Source organism: Psammomys obesus, unplaced genomic scaffold (assembly GCF_907164565.1).
Source record: "Psammomys obesus unplaced genomic scaffold, mPsaObe1.curated_primary_1811, whole genome shotgun sequence".
Taxonomy (NCBI): Eukaryota; Metazoa; Chordata; class Mammalia; order Rodentia; family Muridae; genus Psammomys; species Psammomys obesus.
In genome coordinates, this window is record NW_026585504.1 from 17,316,594 (window position 1) to 17,326,423 (window position 9,830).

Below are 9,830 nucleotides of genomic sequence, written 5' to 3' on the forward strand. Positions count from 1 at the left end.
TCAGGGCGCAGTGGCACACATCTTTTATGCCAGTGCTCGGGAGGCAGAGGCAGGCAGAGCTCTTGTGAGTTCGAGGCCAGCCTGGTCTACAGAGCAAGTTGCCAGGACAGCCAGGAGTGTTACACAGAAAACCCCTGTCTCAAACCACCACCACCACCAGTAATAACCAAAAAACCAAACCAAAACAAAACCAAAATAAAACAACAACAACAACAAACCAAATAAAAGAAAAACAACAAACAAACAATAAAAGGAATGGGGTTCAGGGGAGACAGCTGGCCTGAGATAGAGACAGAGGCTCAGTAGCACACAGATGGTAATTACAGCCAGGTGTTTACCCTCTGCTACCTTAGATTATAGCTCTTTGGGCACCCCATTTACACTTATTTGCTCTGACGAAAAAGACTGAAGAAATACTCTACCTACCCAAAAGCATGGGGACAAAGGAGCTTTGGGTGTAAAAACACCTTGTAAGCAATCAAGGGCTATTCAGACTGGAACGCTGCCCGTGTTGGAAGATACTGAGGTCAGCTTGGTGATTCAGTCCCAATGCATATGAAGGTGCACACAAGCCATCATAAATCCTTTTTGCTTTATTGCAGCTCAGTCTTTATAAAACACACGCATACACAGTATAAATTATATAAGTATGTTTATAATATGTTATATGTTAATATTATATATATTATACGCACACACACATACACAATACACGCACACACACAAAGCTCTCCAAATTTGACATGACCTTCACACATGAGATCTCTCTGAGCGGCACATCAGTCTTGCAAGGCAGTAATGATAGTGACATGGGAGGTAATAAGAGCTGAGAGGCCAGCTGGCCTGTAGAACATCCTAGCAGCTGGTCAGAGCCATGTAAACACCGGGATCCTGGTTCCGGGGTCCAACTAAATATGAACAAACCACTCCCCACCAGAACATTCATTGCAAAGAAGGTTAGGAGAGGTCACAGCTCCACCCCCTACCAGCTTCTTCCACCTTAACAGTCTTCCAGTCCTCAACGCCTGTTGGGGCCCGGAAATGGTACAGCCCTTTTACAGGTATCGCGAGACTGAGATGCGCGCGTCTAGTTGCCAGGGCAACGACGTTCCTTGAAGCAGCGGGTTTCGGATCGCTGCATCTTTCTTTGCCACAGAGGCGGCGGTGGCAGGGGGAAAAAAAAACGAGTCCTTGAGGGGAAAGTGGGTGACGCTCGGATGTCAGCGGCTCCAGTGAGTGCCTAGGTGTCCAGCCTTCGTCCCCACCGGAAAGGTGAGGGATCCCACAGACCACTGGCAGAGGTTGGTAGCCAGGCAGCCCAGCGGAGTGAGGGCGAGGTGGAGTCGTGGTCTGTTGGGCAGGACCTGAGTGAGAGGGTGGACTCAGCCCCCAGGGGCAGGGCCAAAGCGGTGTATGTGGCCTGCTCCCAGAACCGGGCGGTGGTCACAGCGGTTTGGCCAGGTCTGGAGACTCCAGCTACTACTGCTCCAGGGGAGATCATGGTCTCTGCTGAAAATCCTATTTGCATTGGTCCATCTTTTCAAGCCTTCTTGCCATTGAGGTCTAGAGAACTCGTCAGGAGCTTAGACCTTAAACAGCACATACTTATGACACAGAAAAAAAAATGAAAATAGAGAGAGGGCTGGTAATCATCTTTTTCTCATGATGGAAGAAATGTAAACCAAACGTATAGATATCTTTGGCTATCCATCAGCCTGGGGAATATGAATAGGCTGCTCAGACAGTCAGACTGGCAGCAAACTAATCTGGGGATACACTCTCTGCATGAGCTGATTAAAAATGTAATGAAACGTTGGCATGTATGAGCAGGTACTTGCTACCGTTAGAGCCTGTTCACATATCTAATTCACTGACTGTTTCAGGGGACTGATATTTTAATTTTGATTCTTTTAAGGCCCTAAGAAAATGGGCATTCGTGGATCATCAAATGAGGGAATGTATGAAACGGTCATTTCTTTTTGTCCCAGTTGCTCTTTTCTTTGTGGACCTGAGGAAGAGTGATTACTAATAACCACGTAACAGAGTCAATGTTAGGCTGTTTCGAAATCTCCTCTGCCAAGGAAATTAATGCCCTGTTTTTCAGTTTTGCCTTAGGCAAATTTTTAGGACAAGGGCAGGGAACAGCCCCAATTCTTTGCAAGATATCCTAAGAATGTTCTGTAGCCCAGTTCCTAGTACCGTTTCCCTCTGAAACCTCTTGAGATCTGTGGGCCTCCACAGTCTTCACCGCTCTCAGGACTGTTGTCTTCTAACCTCCTACTAGGATGGCTCATTAAGCTCTGTTTACAGCATCCCACCACTTTCCTGGTCCAGAGTCCCTAACTTATAAAAGAAAGCCTTTAGCTGACTTACAGTTTCAGAAGGTTAGAGTTCATGATGGTGGGCCAAAGGCATAGCAGCAGCTCTGGCTGAGAGCCCACATCTTGATCTGAAAGTAAAAGGCAGAGAGAGCTAACCTCAAAGGGCACTTCCTCCTCACCCCACTCCGCCATGAAACACCCGTTCCAATAAGGCTACGCTTACTAATCCTCCTCAAATAGTTCAGACAACTGGGGACCAAGTATTAAAGAGCCTATGGGGGCCATTTCCATTCAAACAGATGCTTAGTATATCATCGATTGATTGATTGATTGATTGATTTTTTTGAGATAGGGTTTCTCTGTGTGTAGCCCTGGCTGTCCTGGAACTCTCTACAAAGACCAGGATGGCCTTGAACTCACAGAGATCTGCCCGCCTCTGCTTCCCAAGTGCTGGGATTAAAAGCGTGTGCCACCACAACTGGCCTATCGTTGATACCTTTGCAAGCTATCCTTGTGTTTTCTTCCAGCCCCTGGAAGATTGCATATTTTATATTTACTCATTACTTTTAAAATTAGTTTTTACTTTTATCAAAATAATATGGTCCAAATGTTAAACTGCCATATAACATTCACAGTGGAAGAAATAATACAGCAATTGTTGGTCACATTCTCTGGAGGCAGCTATCTTGAACTCTTAAATATAATACTTAACTATTGTTTGGCTTTATCCAGTTTGGATGTCCTCTTCCATTTCCTATTATAATAGATTCTTCTGCACTCCTCTTTTGGAATACTGTTTCCCACCCCACATACTCCGTGAAGGCATGACACTAGTGAGCACACACTCAGGGCACATGTAGATTGTCTATACATCGGGTGTTTTTTATTTTATTTTTGTTCACCTCTTCATTTTTCATGTGGAATTTCTGTGTGACAAGTGATTTCTTAAACACACAATACGCCATCAGATCCCATTTCAATGGTCTTTCTTCTGACTTCTTTTCCAGATGGCCAGATACACAGATAGTCTGTCAGTTACATTTTCTGTGAACCGTGGTTTATTTAATTTGATATGTTTAGGAGGAAACATAAGAGTAACAGAGCAGTTTTTGAAGCAAATGGAAAGGATTCTGGAGCCTTTCAGCTGATCCGTGTCACGGATGGGTCCCCATGCCCTGGCCTTTTCTGACGTGTATTATATTGGCTCTGCCACATGCCCGCTCCCCTAGGGCTGCACGAAGTCCTCCTTGACAGGATGCTCAGGGCATGGAAAAAACATTTGGCCTTTTAGTGACTTACGCTTTTCAGCTGTGATGTGACAGGGCCAGAGTGATCCATCATTCCATAATAACAATGTCAGGCTCTTCCTGAGTGAGCCCAAACACTTTTACGGAGTGTGAATGATGTTGACATCAATGCCTTTTTCAGTCGCTGAGTGGGAAGAGGGGACCAACTGTTCTCTAAAGTGACACCCTTGGCACACCGAGCAGTTGGAGGCCAAGCCGTCTCATTCCCCAGTGCGCCTGAGAGAAGCTCCAGCTTGTTAGTGTCTGCATTTCCTTCTGTGTGCAAGGCCCCCCTAGACCCCGAGTCTGTGGTCCACAGGCAGCAGGAAAGACAAGCCGCTTCGTAGAATGAGGACATTGCCGTTTTAATGCGTGCACATAATTCTGAGCATCTAGAAAAGATTTGGCAGGAGATATCCATTCACACTTTAGCTGGAATCTTCTCATTTTTTTTTTCTAGTTTCTCAGTATGCATGTTGTTGCACCTTCACCAGTCAGGTCTAGATCAGTCTCTTGTCAAGGGCATGGTTTGGAAGGATATATCTGTGGGCTTTATCTTCTCCCTCCAGATTAAGCTGTTCTGCCTACTTTAAGCTAGTCTCGCCTCCGGAATCCACAGTAGACATAACGTGGCTAGTGTGAAGACAGCTCTGCGGATAGTCCCAAGCATAAAGTGGTCGAGGAGGAGATTGGCAAAGTATTAGCCAGATAACGTAAGTCTGGCCTCTATTACAGGGTGTAGGCCTCCATTAGAGGGTGTAGGTTTTCTTCTCTTGTGCCAGTCAGAAACAGAACTTCGGATTTTAGGAAGGGAGATTAAATGAGGACGGTGCTGTGGGGGAAGGTGCTCCAGAAAACTGAGGGAGGGCGATGTCTGAGCCGGGTCGGGAGAGGCGGCTGGAGCTTACCTTGAACAGGAATGGCTGGAAGGAGGAGGACACGCTCAGAAGGAGGTAGGTAGCTGGGAGGCCTTGGCAAGTCATTAAGAGGCAGTGAGTCCAGGCTGAGAGAGGTGTCCTGGAGTGTTCTTGTGGGGAAGAGCAAGGACTTGATATGTTTTTTTTTTTTCCTTCATTGGGACAGACAACGTTCACATCTGCATTTCACTTCAGCTGCTATCAGTCTGTGATGCATAATCCATGTATCTAAGATCCTTCTGATGACAATGAAGAGCGCTTACATGTGTGACTTTGGCAGTGAATAGGTTTTGAGTAACTGGCTGTAAACATAAATTGATTAGTGAGACATTTAGGCCTCTACGTCACTTGCGTCTTAATTCTTTTGGCTCAGTCTAGGATGTCAATGGATATTATAAAGGGAAAGCTGGATGGAATTTCAAAACCAGCCTCAAGTTCAAGATCATGTCCAGGGAGCAGAAGTTCAACGGCTTCTCTGGAGGTGCTCCCACCAGAACCTGGGTCCTTCAAGGTAAGCTTCTGTTTGCAAAGCAACAATTGAGGAAACCAAGGTTGTCCTAAGCAGCCGTTTAAACATCCTCTTTGGAGGCTTCCGAGAGGATTCACAGGTTCCTGCTTTTCTGTAGATTGTTCGGGATGAGTTCCCTCAGTTCTTTCTCTCTCTTCCCCTCCTCCTCCTTTCTTAAAGGTTATGTTTTGTTTTGTTTTGAATCTATGTTAAACTTCACTAAGGTTCATGTGTTGTTCGGCTTCATAAGGAAACTTACTCCAATATCTAGTATTCACCCACCAGCCTTTACTATGAAAATCATTCAATATTAAAAACATAGACAGTTCAGAAGGTAAAGTACCTGTCATGTACTTTACCTCACGAGTTACGTGTGAGGACCTGAGTTCGACCCCCTCCCCCCCGAACCACATGAAGCTGGGTGTGGCACTGTGCATCGGATATGTCTAGTGCTCCTGGAGGGGTTGGAGATGGGAGAATTCCCTGCAGCTTCTGGCCGGCTAGCCTGGTTCACATGGTGCCTAACAACAGAGAAGAGTGCTGCACAGCAGTCAGTTGAATTCTTAGCATCACACACCTTTAGCCCTTGAGGTTGGTCTTTGGGCTGCCCGTTGCTATGGTTGAGTATGTGGGCACCTTGCAGTGGTTGAGGCCCAGGGGGCCGGCGTAGCCAGTCCTCCATGGAGAGAGATCCTTTGAGAACTCAGCTCTCCCTGGGATGTATTTACTTCTCTTGTGACTCTCATTGCCTTGTGCAGATTTCTGAGTTCTGCCAACTGTGCTTTTTCTTGACCCATCCACGAACATCCCTTTCTGCCCTCTCTCAGGAAAGCACAGCTGTGCCAAACTGCTGCTTTCAAAATGAATTTTGCTGAAGTGTAAAGGGAAGCTGAAACAAAACGGGAAACTAAGAAAGCCAAAATATGTGAGTCTCATTAGAAGACTCGTATTAGAAACACATCTCATTCCAAATAGGCACTTCTGAGTCATTCATATCAGTCAACAGCTCCTGGGGGGGGGGGGTAGCTGCTGTAGTGGACAGCAGAGATCAGTGTTTCTGAGCGAGGCTCATCAGGGCCGGTTTTCCCCATTATTATTTAAGATGGTGGGACAGTGGTATTTATTTAGTGAAATATTATCAAATTTGTTTTGCAGTTAAATTGCACCTTATTAAAGGCTCTATGTGTCCAGGAACTTTGATGCTAGTGTGTGTATTTACATGTCTCTGTATGTGCTTGCATTAATGTTAAGTGCCATAAAGCGTGACGTTTTAAGAAAATATGCTATTGTTTTAAATGTCTTTGAGTATTATATTTTGGGCATTCTCTTGTTGGAATTATTTTTAGATTGACATGCTAAACCAGTTGAATTCTAGTACAGAGAGCCACTCCTCAAACAGTGGCGTGGAGAGAAGAAGAAGTAGTAGTAATTATGAGAAGTGGGCACAGTACTTCAGAAACACAAAGTCAGCCAAGGAGAGCTCAAATGAAGACCCCGGCTTGGCCCATCGTCAGCTATTCCCTGAGCACCCAGGTGGGATGACCCTGGGCGATTGGGGAATGACAATTACAGATACTGTGTTTAAAATATTAGAAATACATTTTTCAGTTAAGTACAAAGAGGAGACATGCTTTTGGTGAAAAATTAATCGCTGTTTTTTATGTATAAGAATATTAAGAGTATTTAAATATATTTAGAAATTTAATCAAACATGTTACTTAAAAATTACTGTTATGCTCATATTACATTTATCGGGGGGAGGATTTCCATATTGTATGGCATGATTCATAGATCAGTTTTGATGGCTAAAGTCGCAGAATAAGATGTATCAGGTCATTTATAAATACTCTTTAACGACAATTTCAGTGATGATAAATAATGTTGAGATTTTAAAAGCTACTTTTTTCTGATATTAAATTAATTCTGGCCAGACTGAATGAGATCAGCACTTCTCAGTTGTGAAGTGCAGACCTCTAGGGATGTGGGGTCTCAGACTCTTGCGGAGGCCAAGGTGTCATTTGCGTTTTTGCCTGCTGTACTGGCATTTGCAGTGATGGTCCAGAGATGATGGTGAGTAAACGGGGCCTAGCTGCCAGTTCAGACAATGGCACCAGTTTGAACAGGGTTGATTGTGGTTAAGAAACAGCTAAGAGAGTTGAGATTAGCTGTCTGGCCCAGGTCCCAGTATCAATTTTTTTGTTTTTATTTTTGTGTTGTTTGAGTTAGTTCAAAATACCTGGCATAGAGGCTATTTATGACAGTGAGCCTGGGGATGCCAGGATTGGCAGCTGGAAATTAAACTAGAAGCTATTACATTTGATCTTTGCAAGCAGCATGATTTTAGAAACCTCTTTATTAGATCAATGTTTTTTTTTCTATTTTTCTTTCTTTCTTTTCCTTAAAGGGGTAGAGAAGTGTGCTGCAGGCAAACATCGCCAGACTCTTTGGCCTCTCACTTAGCGTAGTGTACCGTTCTAGAAGATCCGACCTGGGGCATCTGAGGCTCAGCACTGGAGCACCGACGCTCATTTCAAGTTGATCACTTTTCATCAGTTTTCACAAGGGCAGTGTTGCCTGGGAGCTAAGTGCTCTCACTGTGAAGTCAACACATTTGGGCAGAGCTTACTGTTTGGTTTATTAATTAGAACACTTTGGGGACCCATGTAAATCAGATTTAAATCTGCCCCAGTTTACTAATTGAAAGGAAGATGAGGAGGACCACCGCGGTGGGCTAAGATGGGCAATGTGCATGGATGCGCCGCTTTGCACTGTGCCATCGGGCAAGCCTATACGTGATGGTTGCTGTTGTTTCTGTTATTGTTAGTTGTCAATAAACCCCGAGTGACAAAGCTTCCAAAGCCCTTAACCTCAAATAAGATACCACCAATTATCATCTTCTCAGTAATGTTTTTATGTGAATCAGGAAGCCAGCAAAGGAGAGGGGGTGGGGAAAGGCCCATCTGTGGACGTAGAACACTCCCTTGAGTTCGCTGTGCCTCAGAGCCAGTCTGCGTGGCTCCGGATGGAGTGCTCTCCTCTACAGTTCTCTGCCGCATACCCGCTCTTTCAGTTAACAGAAAACGGTTTAGAATAGGGTCCTGTCTCAATATTTACCTTTTACTTTGTAGGTTTCGGTATAGGCAGTCTAGTAGAATGAAAGAGAACCAGCGTGGGACTTAAAATCACAAGAGCAGCCCCTGTGCCCGCTGCTGTAACTTTTTCCTAGAGATCCCCTGGGCCCTTAAGTGCCTGCCTCTCAGTGTGAATAGACATTTATACGAAAAGACACTCCAGAGTTCGCTTTGCTTACAGTTAGTACTCAATACTAACGTAGCAGGTGTGACCACTGGCTCTAAGCATCTGTTGAAAGAAAGAACAAAAGGTAAAGCCAAAACAAAACTTTACTCTTTTATTAACCTTCAGATCTGTTTCTCCCTTTAACACAACACAGCTGATCTCAAATTAGAAAAACTGGATGCCCAACTTCAAAGTGCTATCCAAAAGATGCACAAATTTGATAAGATATTGGCCAAAAGGCAATGTAGAGAGAAGGAAGTTAAAAAGCAAGGCGTGGAAATGAGACAGAAGCTGTGGGAGGGGCTCAAGGTAAGATCTCTAAAGAATCGCTTTTCTCTAATGACAAGAAGAGCACAGCCTGTGGCAGCATTAACGGGGCCCCGCTTTCCTGATTTATTTTGTGACAGTGGTGGCTGTGTGTTTGTATATTGCTCCTCAGTATAGAGCAACTGGGTGAGGGACCCTGCAGTAACCTCCCCCTCCCTCCCGGGCTGATTCTGACAGTCATCCTTAGTCACTGACTGACTTTAGTGTTAATTTATTTCGAAAAAAGAATTACAAATAGAAGCATAAGAAAATATGAGACCAACCTTGAAATTTCATTTTGATGGGGTACCTGTGGATAACTCAATATATACATATAAATCGATTACCTGTGGAGATTACGTGTAGAGAGCTCTCTCTATATATATATTCATATATGTATGTATATATATGACAATATATGAAGATACTTTAAGAATTATATCTGTAAGCTTTTTCTGAGAAAAACCTATAGACAGAATTTCGGAGAAACAGGAAATATTAACAGATTTCCTGGTAGAAGAATGTAAATGGTCTGAACACAACTGAGAACTAGGTTGGAATAAGAATCAGCAGGTATAGTTACTTTCCTTTCTCATATGTAAACTTAAACTGTTTTTCCATCAGTCTGCAAAAAACACTGAAGACTTGGAAAGTGATGAGGAGTTGGAAAACACTAAAAAGTTTTTGTGTTTGACTTCAAAGTCTGCAGGAGCATCAGACGGTGAGTAAAGGGAGAATTTGTGCTCTTAGCCAGAGTCGGTGGGTGCTGTTCCTCTTCCCTGTGAAGGTGATCCTTTGGAGAGCAAACAACTGATCACACCTGGTAGCATTAGAGGAAAGTGTCCTAGTATAGGCCTGCTTCAGTGTTTTAAGGGCTGTGTCTATCTACGGGGGGGAGAGGGCACAGAGGAAACCTAGAAACAGGATCACTTCCTGTCCCTCTTAGAGTCTAGATGCTATTTTATACCCCTAGTTCTCTGCCTGCTGAGGTCTCACTAGGGACCACTCAGTACTGTGCAACCCCTTTGTAAAATTCTATCGCTGATTTGCCTATTTCTTGTCATCTCACAGCCCTGCCTTTACAGACCAGCCAATTTTTTACTTTTCTTTTTCTTCTTCTTCTTTTCCTTCTTTTTCTTCCTCGTTGTCTTCTTCTTCTTCTTCTTCTTCTTCTTCTTCTTCTTCTTCTTCTTCT

The 9,830-nt window shown here is 44.1% G+C and overlaps 1 protein-coding gene across 4 annotated transcripts in view; it reads left to right on the forward strand.

Moving 5' to 3' along the window:
• The first annotated feature begins 1,134 nt into the window (after positions 1 to 1,134).
• The window catches only part of Fsip1 (fibrous sheath interacting protein 1), a 117,652-nt gene continuing 108,956 nt past the window's right edge, over positions 1,135 to 9,830 (forward strand). Inside the window, exons 1-5 of one of the 4 annotated variants that reach the window (XM_055598437.1) lie at positions 1,135 to 1,301; positions 4,898 to 5,035; positions 6,379 to 6,565; positions 8,484 to 8,638; positions 9,260 to 9,356. In XM_055598437.1, the coding sequence (XP_055454412.1) occupies positions 4,904 to 5,035; positions 6,379 to 6,565; positions 8,484 to 8,638; positions 9,260 to 9,356 (571 nt within the window). In that variant the 5' untranslated portion in view covers positions 1,135 to 1,301; positions 4,898 to 4,903. Of the gene's footprint in view, positions 1,302 to 4,897; positions 5,036 to 6,378; positions 6,566 to 8,483; positions 8,639 to 9,259; positions 9,357 to 9,830 lie in introns of those variants that run through there. The other 3 variants (XM_055598591.1, XM_055598514.1, XM_055598672.1) reach the window with 3 other exon arrangements.